This window comes from Gopherus flavomarginatus, chromosome 5 (assembly GCF_025201925.1).
Source record: "Gopherus flavomarginatus isolate rGopFla2 chromosome 5, rGopFla2.mat.asm, whole genome shotgun sequence".
Classification (NCBI taxonomy): domain Eukaryota; kingdom Metazoa; phylum Chordata; order Testudines; family Testudinidae; genus Gopherus; species Gopherus flavomarginatus.
This window is the reverse complement of record NC_066621.1, coordinates 117640736-117659165: the sequence shown is the minus strand read 5'-3', so window position 1 is coordinate 117659165 and position 18430 is coordinate 117640736. Positions and strand designations below refer to the sequence as shown.

Sequence of the window (18430 nt, the reverse complement as noted above, 5' to 3'; positions counted from 1 at the left end):
TCACAAAAATAGTGGATGAATTATGTCTGCCTCTAAACACTGTATCTACTAAATTATAATCCGTTCCCACATTCCCTTTGGGCATCATTTGGGGAGGGCTGTTAGCTCTTCTTGGGAAGAGACTGGGTTTCCATTTACCTCTACAACACATAGCAGAATGGGTGTAATTGCAATACGAATGTTAAACAGTAACCACCCATCCATATAAAATGACAGATCAATGGATGCTAAGAAGCAGTGAACAAATGATCAGAGAAAGTAGATGGACCCTGAAGGGGTCAGACAGATGCAGGAGTCAGATAGAAGGGGAAATGCAAAGCATGTATGTCCACAGAGCTAAACTGAAATTCATCTGGACTGAAAAACAGGCTAAGCCCTGGCAGCCAAGAGTTCTGTATTGTAGGACCATAAGGACACTATGCTCTGTGGTTCTGTGGAAGATGAATGGGGTACAGAGGCTGGCACCAGTGGCAAAGCAGCAGGAAAGAGGAGAGAATGCAATAATACTAGGTCAGGTATGCAGGCATGTATGTATGAAACATTGGATCAGAAAAATAATTTCAGTGGCTACAATCTGAATGGACTTAAGACATGGGCAAAATGGGTACTGGGGAGGCTAGAAAGGAGGATGTTCCAGTAACAGACAAGAAACTGTATGGACAACAGTTTATAGCTGTGTGGACAGGGAGGAGGGGACAGATCTCTGACACATTGTGGATTTGGAAACAACTTGTGTGAGAGAAGAAAAATGAGTAGTCAAATATGACCCCAGGTTATGAGATATTAGCCCTAGTAACAAAGAAATAGTTAGAAAGCAAACAGAACCCCAATTGGATTCCTTCAGAATTCCTGATGCACCCAGGTCACTATGAAAAGGAACAGCAAAGAAGATCCACTCTGTAAGCCCATTAATAATGGAACAATATACCATGGATTTCATTCAGCCATGCCCGCCCAGGGCATGCACTTGGTCTGGCCAGAGATTCCGCCATCTTTACTGAGGTTCCTGCCCTTTCATTTCTTGAAGCTGGGAATCACTTACCAGGCCAGGGATGGGGATAAGTTCACCTCCAGTAGCCAGGGCTTGAGAGTAGCATCAATAAGGACATCAAAACCATACAGCTCTGAAAACACAAATGGTGTCATTTTCATACACAATAGCAGCCCAGAGAGCCCAGAAAATGCCCAATTTGAGCCTCTGTTGGGACACTCCTGCCAGCTGACTCATCCGAGGCTTACCGATCCCTCTAGCTCAGATACCCTCTCAGATGGGAGTCTGGCTTCCCTAGAATGGGGGCTAAAGAAACTACCAGCTCTGGGGGAGTCCAGAAAACTAGCCCCAGGAAAACCTGGAGAAAGAAGGATGAGAAAGGGGGAGGCACAGGCAGGAACAGCAAACAAAGGTAGAAGAGAGAGGAAGAGAGAGGAAGAATTAGAAACACTTGCCTCCCCACGACCTAGCTGTCCAGACCCTAGCATGTGCAGAATTGTGCTGCCTACATTTTCACACAGAGGCATAAAGCAATGCAATCAAATCATCCCATCTTCCAACACTTTCACTAACTCCACTTTATTTCCAGGATCCTATTTAAAACAAAAATTCACCCTCTTTGCTTTTAAAACCCTTCATGTCTTCCCTAGTCTGCCACATGGACCTCTATTCTTTTTACCATCACAATCTCTCCATTTACTCATCTAGCACTAGCTTTCTCTCTGTACTCCCACATAATCCCCAGGTGGGTGCAAGATCCTTCTTCTCTGTAGCTCCTGCAACTTTGACAGCCTCCCAGTAACTTCACTTTACTGATGCTCCACCACGCTGCAAATCACTGTTAAAAGAAAAAGCCTCTCGCCAAATGCTCTCTCACTCAGAATGTATTACATGTGCTAGATGCACTCCTCATTAATTGGTCAGACTGAAGCCAGCTTCCCATTCCAGGACTGATTTTATTTCCTTTTATACAGCACATTCTCTCATTTTGGGACACAACTTACAAGAAAGATGGTACAACAAATATGACTGAGTAAGTTGGCACCAACGCAATTTCTTGGCACACTACTAAGTGTTAGAGACAGTTAACACCAGCGCAACTTATGCACATTCTTTTTAAATATTGCAGAACATGGGATTGGCACAGGGGAAGGATTTCCATTTAATTGATCAGTTCCCTAAGGGAACAAGAGCAATAGAATTACTGTGCCATGCTGCTCTCCTCGAATTCTGGCCCCAGCATTTTGTCACCTGCTTCACATTCATGCGGGATCTGGTGAGCTGGACTGTTTGACAAGATCCTCCTTTGCAGGCAGCTGTTCAAGAGCTCATGTAGCTTGCGACAGTAAGTTACTGAGCTACTGGGGGGACTTGGAGGAGAAGGAAATGGCAGCACAATTTGTGAATGTTGCCTGCATGTTTTTCTGGGCCCTGTAGCCAGACACTGAGTGGGAAGCAAAACAGCACAGAACTAATCAGTTGGTCCAGCCCAAGAAAGTGAGGCTGATCTGCATCAGGGTTTCTTGTTTCCCAGGCTGGGAAGGCTCTGGCAGGGGAGAGGGAAAGAGGAGGAGGTTATGAGTGTGAACATTTAAGGGTTTTGAACAAGAAAAAAAAAAACCTCATGGATAAGCTAAGCACATTCTTCCAAAAGATAGTCTAAGCTAAAGTGAGGACCCTGTAGTTTCTAGTGTACAAAACCTGAGGGACAGCCAAGCAGCTAGATGGAAAAGGTGAGTGGGTCAATAGCAACTGCTGGTCTGCAACCTCCCAAACTCTAAGCCAGGGGCGGCCAAACTTTTTGGCCCAAGGGCTGCATCTGGGTATGGAAATTGTATGGCAAGCCATGAATGCTGATGAAAATGGGGGCTGTGTGCAGGAGGGGGTGAGGGCTCTGGCTAGGGGTGCAGGTTTGGGATAGGGCCAGAAATGAAGGATTCAGGATCCAGGAGGGGGCTCCAGGCTGGGGCAGGGGATTGGGGTGCACATGTGAGGGCTCTGGCCGGGGGTGTGGGCTCTGGGGTGCAGGAGGGTGGGACTGAGGGGTTTGGAGGGCAGGTGGGGGATTGGGGTTGGGGTACTGCAGGGGGTCAGGGGTGCAGGCTCTGGGTGGCGCTTACCTCAAACAACTCCTGGAAGCAGCAGCATGTCCTCCCTCCGGCTCCTACACGGAAGTATGGTCAGACAGCTCTACATGCTGCCCCGCTGCAGATGCTGCCCCTGCAGCTCCCACTGGCCACAGCTGACAGCCAATGGGAACTGCAGGGGTGGTGCTTGGGGCAGGGGCAATGTGCTGAGCCCCCTGGCTTCCCCTACCTTAGCTATCAACTTCACTTCCATGTGTCTCTCCATCATTCTCTCTCACTCTTTTTCCCCCTTTTCCCATCCTTCTCCCCCATCCCCTCAATGTCCCATCCCTCCTTTCCTCCACTCCTATATATAAGTGAAACTAAGACACTTGCTAGTCAGCATCCTGATCATTCTGCTTGTATAGCATTCCTTTCCCTACCTTTTGTCTTATTTATTGACATACTAAGTTCTCTGGGGCAGGAACCATGTCTTACGTGTTTTTGTACATTGCTGTTGCTGATTTATATGCTGCTCTTACATTTATAGAGAGGATGGGATACGTGTGCCAAACGGGACCAAGATTGATCCCTTTTACTTTTACAGGGCATACACTGGATGCTTCTACCACAAATGCTTCTACACAGTTCTGCAAGAAAAGAGTAAGCTAAAATGGGGGGGCATTGTGAGCAGGGGTTTGTTGTTTTCTAAATGATCTATACACTCTTGGGCTTTCTCTCTATATAAAGAGCAATAGTGTTTTAAAATCCAGCGTCACACCTGTGTGTTATATGCTACATCTATCACATGCCCCAGAAGAGGTAAATTGCAAACCTAGACCATTCTCAGAGCTGGAATTTAAGATCTGGGGATATAGGGAGGGGGGCGGGGGTAGGATTAGTCCCAGGAGCTGGAAAGCAGGACCAAGAAGTCTTAGCTGTCAGGGGAAGTACTAGGCAGATGACCCACACTCCATGAATATGCCTAGAGATCCCAGTTACAGGCAGGGTCTGGACTCCATTCAGACTCCTGATGCTTAAAGCAGCAGTTGTCAATCAGGGATCTGTTGCCCTCCCTCCCGTGATGCTGCAAGCTCATTGCAGGGGACCACGGGGCCCTAAAGCTGAAGTGTGGAGCCCCCCAAGGCCCAGCACACCATGGGGCTGAAACTGGAGCAGAGCCGTGGGGAGCTCTGAGCAAAGATGTCCCCTAGGGGGGTGAAGCCAGGAACAGAGGCACAGGTTTGAAGCCCGCAGCTCCGGCACCCCCACAGGGCTGAAGCCAGGAGCAGAGCCATGGGTCTAAAGCCCTGATGACCTGCAGGGCAGAACCACCCCCTGCACAGCTAAAGCCCCATCTCTCTTCTGCCTGGTGGCTGAAGTCCGGAAGCCCTGAGCCCTGCATGGCTAAAGCTTCAAGCTGCCCTCACCACTCCCGTGACTGAAGCCAGGAACCCAGAGGCCCCTCTGCTGGCCCCTGGAGTTTTTATAGTATGTTGCGGGGAGGAGCCTCAGAAAGAAAAAGGTTGAGAACCCCTGGTTTAAGGCATATGGGGACTTGGTGTTTGGATCCCCTCACAGCAGTTTGGTGAGAAGTCCAACAGGTGGAGCTCAGTTAGAACTGAGATACTCAGCACAGTGGGCATCCTGACACTGACTGGGAACTACTACACACAAATCCTAGGTAAAAAAATCCAGCATCCCACATCCCCTAGAAGTGTTTCATTAGCCTACGTCCCACTTTTGAGAATGAACCAGGACAATTTCACACTGAAAAATGCCTCACTCTCACCCCATCTTATCTTCATCTGCAGGCAAAGGTACTGAACTCACAGGTAAGCAGCATGAAGAGGGGAAACCCCTGTGAGAACACCAGAGAGCAAAGGTGTCTCCTCTGCAGCTGTAGCCAGGATGCCTGGCTGTCACTTCCTGTTGTAGAGGGATAAGAGAGAGCAAACTGATTGAAAGATGACTGTATGCTAGGATTTCCCTTTAGTTGTGTCAAGGGCAGCATCAGGTCTGTGATAGCCCATCTTGCATCCCAATGTTGAGGAAATACAGGGAGCTAGCAGATAGGCAATCAGGTTTCCTCAGATCCTTAACCTACTCCCCTTCTTAAGCTACTGTGAACCACAAAAACCTATTTCATCCTCATACAATTTCAAAGGCTCATGCAAGATATCAGAAGACAGCATCTGATGCCAAGACTTAAGGACATGAGCTCCCACTCAGCAAAAGGATTACTGCAACCAGGGCTCCCAAACCCACCCCCCCAGAAGGCTCAGGGTTATCTCCCCCCCTTACAGGGGAAAAGGAAGCTTTCCTGCATAACTAATAGCAAAGCAACGCTCCTCATTCTTTACCAGCCAAACTCTTTTCCATCCTCATGCAGTCTCCTGGAAGGTGTGAGGTAGCCCTAGAGTCTAGCCACAGGTCAGCTCCCCAGAGTGCACAGAGGTATAACTCAGCTCAGCAATCCCCATAAGGAAGACGGGGCTTAGTGTTCAACATGGCTAAGCTACTTTGAAGAGAACATCTACATTTCTTTTCATTCCAAAGGAAGTTCAGAGCTGGCTAAATGCTGCCTCCATCACTCTTTAATTCTCAGCATCCTGCCGCATGAGAAAGAGGGTACATCTGCAGATCCAGGTACTGCTACAGCATTAATCTCCCTAACAGCCAGGTGACCCTCAGAATTAAAAACAAATATCACACTCCTCATATGTAGGAGTGAGTTAGCTGATTAGATAACAAGGGGCGTAACTATGAGGGAAAGCCACACCAAAGCAAAGTTTTAGATTTAGTTCTGAGTTGTGTGAGGTCCAAAGTCATCCTTCTCTGTTGAAGGAATTTCAGACTAGATTCAGTTCCTATGAAAGTGCACTCACAAGACGCTCGTTATTACTTAAATTTAATTGATTCAGTGGAACAGAGTCATTGTAGAGGGTTATGGCTGCAGGAGAGGTGATCTTTCAGGCAGCTTGGACCAGTCTTATAGAGGGCTCTAAATATCAGGACAGGGACTCAACCACTCTATGTATTCACTCAGGAGCCTGAGCCAAAGCAGGGACAAGAGCAGCAGGGTCATGGTGCATGACAACCACGGCAAGCAGCTGCATTTTATACTAGGTGAAGCTTTTCAGCAGGAAGGAAGGATTTATTCCTAGAAAATTAATTGTAATAATCAGGCACAGAGGGAGGGACACACACACTCAAGAACTGCAATAATATTGTGGCAGCTTGCAGATATAATTGGGCATTTTTCTTTCATAATGGTTATTTAGGCCTCCAAGAGCAGATAATGGAGGATGTCAGATACAGTCTTCAAAAGCATTTCCCAATTCCTATCAGCATCACCTTAATCTTGCTTGGGCTCAGCATTAGCCAGCTGCTCTCATCCAGGTGTCAATTTCAGGTAGGGCCTGCAAGTGCTCTGAGATGGTAGTTTGCACTGTACATAAAAAGTAGAGCTGAGTGCTATCTGCATATTTTGGCACTCCAGTCCATGTTGTCTCACCAGCTCCCCCAATGGTTCATATAGATGTTGAACAACATAAGGGAGAGCACTGAGCTTTAGGAGACTCTACAGGTGAGGACGTTGGAAGTTGAGGGACAGTTGCTCAAGACAACCATCTAAGGTTGCATCTGAGAAAGATAGGAGTCATTTCAGGGCCTTTCCCTTCATCCCTACAGCTTCTTAGATGTGGTATAGGAATATTAGTTCATCAAGGGTATCCTTGGCTTCCAGCTGGAGCAGAGTTTTCCAAAAATAATTAAGTTAGAGCGCAGACCACAGTGCTAGTTTCTTCCTGCTGTCAAAGGAAAGCTCTTATTTCTGCTTGGAGAAGGAAGTGGTCTAAATCAGTGGCTCTCAACCAGGGGTACATGTAGCCCTGGGGGAACAACAACTCATCTAGATATTTGCCTATTTTTACAACAGGCTACATAAAAAGCACTAGCAAAGTCAGTATAAACTAAAATTTCATTCAGACTATGACTTGTCTATACTGCTCCATATACTATTACAGTGAAATGTAAGTATTACATATATTATACACACACACACACACCAATTGATTGATTTTATAATTATAGATAAAAATGAGAGTAAGCAATTTTTCAGTAATAGTGTGCTGCTTGTATTTTTATGTTGAATTTTGTAAGCAAGTCATTTTTAAGTGAGGTGAAATGTGGGGGTACATGACACAAATCAGACTCTTGAGAGTGGTACAGTAGTCTGGAAAGGTTCAGAGTCACCAGTCTAAAACACGATAAGGGAATAATTAATTCATTCTCCTTCAGCTCTCTTAAAACTCTCCTCTGCCATACAGCATTCTTTGAAACTTTGAAAACAGTGACATGCTGGCAGACTAGGTACCAGCTCGTGCCAAAACCCCAGGCCATTTGACTTGTGTATCAATATAGATTAAAGTGGTTGTTAATTGTATAAGAATGTATTTAGTGTACAAACTTCATGAAAACTAATGGGATATTAAATATATTATTTTCATTTATCTGTAGCCTGTTATAATATAATAAACCTTTACATTATATATACACACCTCTAAATAAATAACCTATCAAATGAGAAAGAAACCTTGCATAAAGAAAGTGAAGAATTTTAACAAGAAAGTACTAATTTCTGCACATATGAAGGCAAGTGGTCATTGTGTGTGATAATCAGCTATCAAAGACTCTAAATGTACTCCTCTCTCTCTCTCCAGTCAAAGAAAGAACCCATGTGGGTGGTGACTATCAGCTTATTTTCTATAAGAAGCAGCTACAAGTATGGATTCAGGTAAAGATCCTGTATCTCTGGATTGTTTGGATTCTTACAGGGAAGGGTACCGAATGCAAAGCAAAGATGCCCTCAGACAATCTGGGTACCCTGAAAAGACTTTTGGAAAACAGGTCATTTATTACATTTGCCACCATTTTGGAATTACAGACTTCTTAACCTGTACATATATTCTAATCTCTCAATAGCTTATTTCTTTTTCTTAGCTAATAAATCTATAGTTAGTTTACTATAGAACTGGCTACCACCGTCATCTTTGGTATGAGGTCTAGAATGCAACTCGACCTGGGTGAGTGACTGGTCTCTGGGGCTGCAAGTAACTTGGATTATTTGCAATTTTTGGTATAAGTGACCATTTATAAGTAAGTTCAGTTTATCTGGGTGGAAAGAGAGAGTGGAGAGTGTAAAGGTATTGTCTATGACTCTATGGTAAGGCTGTTAGAGTGATCCAAGAGTTCACATTTGGTACTGCCTTGGCGAAATCTAATTATAGAACACACCACTGGGTCAGGGTGTCTACCCTGCTTTTGACAGTCTTCACTGTGATAGGAACTCATGGTCAGGAGCCACTTGAGAGACAGCATGACAAACTGTTAGGCTGCTGGTGTACTAAGACTAGTCACTCATGCTGACCAATATTGTTTCCTTGCACTCCCTTGTCTGTCTGTATCCACCTGTTGTCTCTTGTCTTAGACTTAGACTACAAATTCCTAAGTGCTGGGGCTACCCTTTTGTTCTGTTTGTATACAACAGGGATCAGCAACCTTTGGCACAGGGCCCATCAGGGGAATCTGCTGGTGGGCCGGGTCAGTTTGTTTACCTGCAGCGGCCACAGGTTCGACCAATCGCAGCTCCCACTGGCTGTAGTTTGCCGTTCCAGGCCAATGGAGGCTGCAGGAACAGGCGGCCAGCACATCCCTCAGCCCAAGCCACTTCTCGCAGGCCCCATTGGCCTGGAATGGCAAACTCTGGTGTACAGCATCTACCACAATAGGGACCTGCTCCATGACTCGAGCTCCTCTGTGCTACTACAGTATAAATAACTGATACAGAGACAGTTCTTGCACATCTAGCCAGAAGATCTAGTCCAGGGATAAGGCTGGCAGGCTGTAAGAGACTGGAGATTACCTGTGAAAAAGAGTTAAGGTAAAAGGCTCAAAATATAGCCTAACACCATCTCATATTAGAGGCACCATCTGCCTGGATATTGACACAAGCCGACACAGAGAGATTTGTAAACTTCATTGCGACATTGAAAAAAAAAAAACTCTCTATCTCCAGGAAGCCTTTGGTGTCTGGAGATCAAGGAAGACCAGCAGAATTCCAGGTTAGTGTGGTGTCTGGATTTACAAATTAAATGGATTAATGCAAAGGATTTTGATTAGCTGCATTTGAGCTGAGAAAGAGCCTACACCACCTTCAGTTTACTCATCATGGATGTAGACCGGTGATGGAGAGAGTATTCTAGGGGGCAAGGTGAACATACACTAGTTCTGCAGTACCAGCCAGGATTCCTGTGATGCAGACCATGGAAGGACAATTTATCAGCAATAAGATCATGGGTGGTGTGGTCCAGTGCTCAGGGCAGTGGTCCCCAAACTAGGGGGGCACAGAGGAACGCTTGTAGGGGAACAGGAGGCCCAGGCCAGCACAACCCAGTCCCACTCTGCCCTGGCCCTGCCTCCAGCCTTGCCCCCACCCCACAGGCTGAGATCCATTCCTGGCCCAAGACCTACCCCCAGCTGTGGCCCCCTTACCCCTGCCTGCATCCCTCCCCTCCTCCCCACTGGGAGCTGCAGCACAGCCCTGGCTCCTGATGGGGGAGGGGGGTGCAGACAGGGGTAAGGGGGGCATAACACTGAAAAGTTTGAGGACCCCTGGCTTAGGGGAAAGGTAGTGTCTCATTACATCACATTAGTTCTACATACCCACTATTAGAAAATGACATATCCTTTCTTCCAAGAAACGGTTGTTCTTAAGTTCTGTGTAAAGAAAAAGTTTCCCCATCTCCATATAGCATCCCTGGAAAGTCACTGGATGGCAAAGGATGAAAAATGGCCAGCAGACTTCAAAGGACATGCACTAATGTCCTGTATTACATCCAAAATGATTGAGGTCATTGAGAGAAGCACTAGTTACTAAAAAAGAACAAAGTTTTCTGTGGGAGAGGCGCAGGAGCTCCTGCACTTCCATACAAACCTGGGACTGGTCCACTAGGTTCCACTTCAAACGCCTGTATTCATGCCAGTCAGTCATAGTGAGATGGTCAAGTGGACCATTCAGCCACCCAAAATTCTCCAGGTTCAAGTATGAAACAACCAGGAGTAAATTCCAGGAGAATCTATGTGACAAGTTCTCACAAGCAAGAAAACTCATTATGCCCAGCAGAATCTACACTACTATCTGGGGAGTGGTAATACTCACAACAATGGACAAAAGAGCTGCAATATCCACTGAGAGTTCATGATAACATTAAGTCTCAGTAGAGCCAACCAGTAGTGCACGGCTCTAGAGTGGCATCACAGAGCACGCATGAGTGTCTGTTTCTACTATACCACACCTTGACAGTCCCATGAAAGCCTGCTAGCAGCACTGTTCTGAGCAATTCAGCCCTAGGACACTCTTTCAAAGCTGTTCTTGCTTAAGACACTATATCACTGTCCTGCCAAGATCAAGTAATATCCTGAGTATTCTGGTCTTCCCCTTTTGAGGGTGGAAAAAATGCAACATCCTAGCTGCTGGACTGATCTCTGCCAATAGTGAGAGGGGACCCATTATATTGCCTCTTCTTCAGGCTGTTTCAATGAGTGCAGAGAAGGGTTGTAGCAATGGAGCCTTGCTGCCTTCACGCCATCCCTGATCAACTACCCTGGGGAAAGGTTGATGTTTGCTTCAAAGTGGGCCTCAGCACAATAGTGGGTCCTTTCTTAGCCCACCTAGAAGCCCAGACTCCAGGAGGCAAAAACAAACAAACAATGAAGTCTTTAACTGGCTTGAACCCAGGCACTCCAAAGGCACTGCCGCCTCATACTGAATCACCTCTGCAAGGCCTACCCAAAGTACTATCCCATCCTCCCTTAAAGTTAACCTGCTGCTGTCAGAGCCTGTATCCTGCAGCTTTCCCAGAGCCTGCATAAAACACAGGTCAAGTTGTTAGATTCTCTGTTTGGAGGAAATTAACACCTTCACCCCTTATCTCCAGACTGCATCTGATTCCATGTGACACTAGTTTGACCTTGCTCCTCTGCCTTTTGGGAACGGGGAAGGGAGGGTGTGTCCATTTCCCCTATTACCTCCAAGGAGCAGGACATTCCTTCCTGCACAGAGGACATACGGAGTATTAGAGCCTCCCCACAAGAATCCCATGCACTGCTACAGGCTGGGGACCCGACTGGCTAAACAGCAGTTCTGCAGAAAAGGACCTGGGGATTACAGTGGACAAGAAGCTGGATATAAATCAGCAGCGTGCCCTTGTGCAAGAAGGCCAACAGCATACTGGGCTGTATTAGTAGGAGCATTGCCAGCAGATCAAGGGAAGTGATTATTTCCCTCTATTCGGCACTGATGAGGCCACACCTGGAGTATTCCATTCGGTTTTGGTCCCACCACCACAGAAGAGACGTGGACAAATTGGAGAGAGTCCAGGGGAGGGCAACGAAAATTAGTAGGGAGCTAGGGCATATGACTTACGAGGAGAAGCTAAGGGAACTGGACTTATTCAGTCTGCAGAAGAGAAGAGTGAGGGGGGATTTGATAGCAGGCTTCAACTACCTGAAGGGGGTTCCAAAGAGGATGCAGGCTGTTCTCAGTGGTGGCAGAAGACAAAATAAGAAGCAATGGTCTCAAGTTGTAGTGAGGGAGATCTAGGTTGGATACTAGGCAACACTTTCACTAGGAGGGTGGTGAAGCACCGGAATGGGTTACCTAGAGAGGTGGTGGAATCTCCTTCCTTAGGAGTTTTTAAGGCCTGGCTTGACAAAACCCTGGCTAGGATGATTTAATTGGTGTTGGTCCTGTTTTAAGCAAGGGATTGGACTAGATGACGTCCTGAGATCTCTTCCAACCCTAATATTCTATGATCTTCTCCCTGAATGCATTACTGTATTACTTTGACCTTAGAATACTGGCATTTTCCAGACTGCCTGCCAAATGAATGCTTAGTGAGAATGTATATATAATGTCTGCAGCCAGACCACCTACGCCTATGATTCAGTCACATTTCTCAAGCTACGTAGGGTCAAACCAGGTCATTGCTTCAGTGAGAGAACCCCCACACAGAAAAAACTCAGGGTGCTTCAGAAAGTGGTGCTGGTGATTTAAGTAGGTGGCATTCTCCCTGCTGGTTCAAAAATCAAAGCAGTGCCCCAATGGGATGACAGGGGTCACTATATTTACACTTAGAAATGCTGACTTTGGAATGAGACAAAAATCAAGGGCCTGACCATTTGTGGTCATTAAGGATCCTGTGATTCTTTTAACTGTAGTTCAGTGAGTCCTGGGATTCTGGCCAAATTCTAACTCAAGTAATTACTTCTGCCCCTAAATTCCCACTGCAATTTTGATTGGAAATTGCTTTTTTCTTCTTCACTTCCTGCCTTAAAGTTTTGGAGCACTGCTGTGCACTGTTGAACAGTAGTCACATCCCATCCCAGACAGGGATGCATTTTAGTATTAGGGAAAGCAACTGTTTGTGTAGTTTTTTGGGATCCTTCAGGATGAAGGGGCTAGAAAACTGAGAACTTGATTAGGCAGAGGAGTCCTCACCACAAGGGAAAGGACTTCAGAAGGAAACCAAGCTTGCTACCTTGTGTGGGTCTTTCTAGAGTTGGTGCAGTCAGAAGGTGCAAATGCCCCAGAAGACGAGATTCCTCTTATAAGCATGTTTCTAAAGCCAGACCAATTCCATTACAGGAGAAGTCTTCTTAGGGAACAATCTAGGGCAGCCAATGACATGGGCTCAGGCTTCATAGATTAGCTGGTGAACCAGTTCAGGCAGCTTTATCAGTTCTGAGCCCCACAGCTCAGTTTCCTTGGGAGCCACAACTTAAGAATTTCACTTGCAGCCTAATTTTAATGAGGAGTTAAGAGCCATTTAGAAACCACAAGCCACTGCCAGCAGGAGCATCAGCTGGCAGCTGCATAGACCGAAGCAACAAGTTCTCACAGCTTTGTGCTCTCCCACACCCCACAAACATGGCTGCAATAAAATTTATACACCCCCCCTACAATGTTCTTCTATGCTGAACTGCAGACCTGCCAGTGAAACTGCTCATGAGTAGGCAGACGATCGGTAGGACTGGTTGCTGTTAGGACTTGGCAGGCTGGCCAGCTACTGCCACATTCGTTGCCAACATTCTCCCAAAGTCCCCAGCAGTACCCCAACCAGGTGGAAGAGGAGAGGAGTGTCTAACCTACAGAATGAGCATATGTGAGAACCAGGATGGCATGGGGAAAGACTTATCTCCAGCACCACAGAAAACTGGGCCAGGAGCACCCCATCCCAACAGAGGAGAGAACAAGGTTCCGTAGTATGACTTGACTAGAGAGATCAAGGAGAAACTCCAGTAAGCTACAAAAATAAAATAGACAAGCCTGACTGACCCAGTCTTTTAGATAGTCCATCCTTCCCAGCGTGTCATTTCCAGGCTGCATTGTTTGCTATCAAAAGAAAGGAAGCAACAGAGAGAAAGTGGCCTTCAAAGAGATTCCACCTTCTGCCATTCATGTCTCATTCAGTTTTTTTCACTAACATTTGTGACTGCAGAGTCAGTCATCTTGAACATCCCCAGCTGGCAAGTGTCCTTGCTGTAAACGGAAACAGCAGGGGCAAGGTATCAAAGGGTGAGAACAGGGCACTGGGATAAAGATTGGGCAATGGAGGAAGGCAAGGTACAGCTCGGGGTCTTCAGGACCATGGCCAACCACTTGGCTGAGAGGGGGAGAGAAGGTGGCAGCAAGTACAGAACTCCAGGAATGCCTCTGGCTCCCTTGAGAAGCACCATGGCTCCTGCTTAAGCTCTCTTTCCTGGGAAGCTCTTAATTCATGTTTATACTCAAACAAATGGAATGAAAGAAGGTTTGTGGGACAGCAGCCCTGTGGGAGGCGTGGGGGGGGGGGAAGCAACCAAGAGGGTGATTTAAGTCCAATCCTGGGGAGGTAGCAGGAAGTGGGATAACCTTAAAGCCAGACCCAGCACAGAGGACATACGGAGTATAAGAGCCTCTCCACAAGCTGGTGAGAGTAAACTTAAGACAAGGGCTGAGAGGGGGAGGAGGAGGGAGAAACACAGGGGAGATGACGAGGTCTCTATTGGGCTGTTGATATTTTTAGAGTAGGTGCTAAACTGCTACTTCATTAAAAACAATTCCATCTGACTGCTAAGTTTCCAGTCATTTCCAAGAGTTCTGGTAACTCTGAAAGAAGAGATCAAAGCTACACAGAAAAGCAAAGGCCCTGCAACCAGGGCCAGCTCCAGGGTTTTTGCTGCCCCAAACAGCAAAAAAAGCGCCACAATTGTGATCCGCTTTACCACCGCCGCTTCAGTCTTCGGCAGCTGGTCCTTCGCTCCGAGAGGGAGTGAGGGACCCGCCGTCGAATTGCTGCCAAAGAGCCGGACGTGCCGCCTCTCTCCGTTGGCCACCCCAAGCACCTGCTTGCTGGGCTGGTGCCTGGAGCTGGCCCTGCCTGCAAGTTGGCCAGCTTTCAGAGGTAGCCTGCCACCTGATACCATACATGCCCAGGCATACCTCCTCACTGGGTCCCTCATTCTATCCTGTCAGCTCCCAGGATCCAAACTGGACAGCATTAACATTACACTCATGGAGATATATGTAGTGCTGCCAACCTTCAAGAATCCCACATCAGAAAGGATTTTCCTGTCATGGCGGTGCTCAGACAGCCTATTCCCCTTGGTCCCTGAACACAGGGCAGCCTAAACTACTAGTAGCCTTTAGTGCAAGCACTGACTGAGCATAAGACTGATTCTGCACTCAGCAATCTTCTACTTTGGGACTCCTGCCTTCTGTGTTTGCAGAGAGCAGCTGGAAGCAGGAGGAGGCCGCCTCAGGGAAGCCTGAGGAGCTGCCATTGGAAAGCAGTAGGAGGCATGCACTGGTACCAGCCGCCGCTTTTTGGAACTGTTCCAAGCTTCCCCTTCCCATTGCCAATACATAGCTCTGTATACAGCGTCAGCCAGAGGTAGGCTCTGCCGCCGCCATGTGGTACAGTCACACAAAAGCAAGCCCAGAAGGCATCACCAATACCCATATGCAACAAGCCTTCCTTCTAGGGACCGGTCTCACAGCAATGTGTGCTCCACCCATCGCCCTTTCCAGGACCACTAATGGGCCAGCAACTCCAGTATGCCCAACACCTTGTAGGTTCCCTCTGAACTGTTCCGCTCATCGTAAAATCCAGCACTCCTCCCCTCACAGGACCTCCTATGTGCGACAGTGACTCTGGGGTCAATCCCGCAGTCTGGGATGTCTGCACAGAGAGCAAAACCCAAAATTTCCCTCTGTTGCTAGCCCAATATGGAGTCCAAGCTTTTCCACACAACACCTGGGCTGGAAGCAGCAGGTAACAGACACCCAGGAGAAAAGGGAACCTGCAACAGCCCCATATGTTAAGACAACACCTGGGCTCCTTACCAAAGCAGCTGCCACGGTGTGGAAGAAAGGTTTTACAGGCTGTGGCAATGGCCAACTCAGCAGAAATAATGGTCTTAATAATCAGGTCCTCCACATTGGCCATCAGTGCTGTGAGGGGGAAAAAAAAAAAAAAAAAAACAGAATGTGAAGCAGGGATTGCACTCATGTGCAAATGCTCTCCTGGGTTTGCACGTGAATCTGAGTATGGATGACTCCACAGGTAACATCAAGCAAATGAGAGCATGTGTGGACACTCAGAGGAACAAGAGATCATGAGTGCATACATGAATACCCCAAGGCAGGAGCACTCAAGTGAATTCTCACAGGAGTGCAAGAACAAATGCAAGCAAGCATAAGCAGGAGCATATAGCATGCATGACAGCACAATTAAGCATGAGTGATCACCCACCCACCCACAATGTTTTAAGGATTAACTAATCAAGAGTGTTAGAGAAACTCTCATGCTCAAGGGCACAAACCAAACTAATGGGGGTTAGGAAAAAACTCTGTTGGCAGCTCCCTTTTGATACTGGCCACTGACCTAGATAAACCTCTGGTCTAATTTAGTACAGCAATTACTATTTTCCATATGTGGGGGAATACATGTGTACGTATGCCTAGGTATGCAAAGTCTGAGCATCTGTACAAGAGGGTGCATGAATGTGTGCACATGAGTGGGTGCGCAAGTGTACATAAGTGTTCTTGCATGTGCATAAGAATACAGAAACTGCTGTCCCAGATCAGACTGGCATTCTTAGCCTAGCATTCTGTCTCTGACACCAGCATCAGAGCAAGATGCAAGAAACCCATAACTGAACAATTATGGAATAACCAATTCATTGGAATGTCTTCCTAATTTCTCTCAGTGGTTGGTTATTTAGGAGAGTTTATCGCTTTACACTGGATATCATAAAGTGTAACAATGTTCTAATGATCTGTATCAATATCTAATCATATGTGCAACTGAGAGAACATTAATTGGTGCAAGTGAGCATGAGTGACTGCATAACCATGCACATAAAATTGAGAAAGGCTTAGTTCCACTTAGAAGCCTGATTCCAATCCCTTCCTCCATCCTCTAAGTTCTCTGGCAATACTTATAGGATGGGCATAGCAGCTGTCAAATAGTGTTACTAAGGACTCAGTGTTAGGCAAGTTGTCCCTTAAGAGAAAATTCCTTGGATTCTGCTGTGCAGATGCATCAAAGCAGACCTGCTAAAGGTATGGAAGAGAGCTGTTCTACAGAACATAAGCACCCAGATGGCCAACAAAACTCAGCAAAAACCTGGGGCATGAAAAAGTGATATCACATCCATGAGTCATTCAAAATGACACAGGTAACCAGCCATTTGTTCACTAAATTGCAGGGTTTGAGAGGTTGATGACTCACCAGACTGAACAAGCCATGGGAGCCATGGAGGGAGGGGAAGCATTTAGAGTGATACCAGAAGGTATAACTAGGAGGAACGGGAGGACATTAAGAAAGGGAAACTTAGGAAGAATATCAGGAAACACCCTGACAGTTTGTTGAACTATATGCCAGGCAAGAGAAGGTTTGGAGTCCTCCCCACTGGGAACACGGAGAACTAGGCCTGGCCATAGCCCTAGAGAATATATCACAGGGAACAATCCTGCCCTCTGTCCTGAGATGGAACCTAGTAGGGGGTCTTCCTAGGATTTCTTGCTGGTGGACACAAGGAAGGAACCAAACGGGGGTCTCTACTCACTCGTTGTATCTCTCCCTTCTTGTTTCAGGTACCTCAGCATCGCACTCATACTCCACTTGTTCCCATAATCCTCCACTTCAGGGTCATCACAGCTAAAACAAACCAAGGAAGTATGGCTCACATAATTGGCCTGTGCATCAGGATCACCACTCTAACCTTTGAAAGCCATACTTAGATGCAGTCATACAAATTTGCTCTCCCACCCTGGTGTGAATTTGGTTCTGCCTCCAAGAACTAACGCCCATCCTCTCATCTCTTTGGCAATTCTAAGTACCTGACATAGTCTCCACTCTTCTTGTTGACACTGTAGTTGGTCAGATGCATGAACTGGTTTTTAATGTTCTTAGTTCCCTGGTCATATCTCACAGTCGCAAACCTAAGAACAAGGACAAAAAACTCAAGCTACACTTTCTGGGGAAGGCAAGCAGCTTGCTAGATGGGACTTATTAGGCAGACAATTCAGTCGCTGCAATTACAGATGTAAAAGACCTAAATTAGGTACAATCTAATGCAAACCATCAAAGAACATTTCCCAGAGCTGTGTCCAGTCTGGTTTCCAACGTTCCAAAGGAAGGGACTCCCAATCCTTCTTCCAAGAGATTATTTCACAGCCCAACACCATATATCCCACTGTCAAGAAGATTAAGTAGTCGTCAGTTTAAATTGACCATAAGCAAATCTCATCCCATTCCTCCTAGTTACAGAGATACTGCTCTTAACCTTGTCCTTCCCATCCATGGATTTATTATGGAGGTTGTCATAAACAGATAGTTAAGGGTTAATGTTGGTTAGCAGAGCTACCAGATTCAACTGCCCTCTAATTGTTGGTTGATGGCAGTCATTAACACATTCCAGCATAATACCCATCATTTTAGCTCTTCCCGTCCCCTCCAATAGTTTGAAAATGTTGACACCATGAACGAGAAAGGCATGAAGAAAGTGGAAGAATATGGCCAGGTCTACACTAAAAAGTTAAGTTGACCCAACTTCATCACTCAACGTGTGAAAAACTCACATCTCTGAGCAACATAGTTAAGCTGACCTAACCTCCGATGTAGACAGTGCTAGATCAATTAAATAATTCTTCTGTCAACCTAGCTACCACCTCTCGTGGAGACAGATTGCCAACAAAAATGGTCAGTTGCTGTAGTGAGTGGTTACAGTGAAGCACTATAACAGCACAGCTGCAGCCTTCCTA

At 46.5% G+C, this 18430-nt stretch overlaps 1 protein-coding gene across 8 annotated transcripts in view; it reads right to left on the bottom strand.

The window, feature by feature from the left end:
* TTLL5 (tubulin tyrosine ligase like 5) overlaps nucleotides 1-18430 on the bottom strand; it is a 234727-nt gene that overhangs the window by 171634 nt on the left and 44663 nt on the right. For 6 of the 8 annotated variants that reach the window (XM_050955655.1, XM_050955657.1, XM_050955658.1 and 3 more), the window contains 4 exons: nucleotides 17507-17608; nucleotides 17233-17324; nucleotides 15506-15613; nucleotides 1043-1124 (listed from right to left, as the gene is read on the bottom strand). In XM_050955655.1, coding sequence (XP_050811612.1) covers nucleotides 1043-1124; nucleotides 15506-15613; nucleotides 17233-17324; nucleotides 17507-17608 — 384 coding nt within the window. The remainder of the gene's footprint in view (nucleotides 1-1042; nucleotides 1125-15505; nucleotides 15614-17232; nucleotides 17325-17506; nucleotides 17609-18430) is intronic. The other 2 variants (XM_050955660.1, XM_050955661.1) reach the window with 2 other exon arrangements.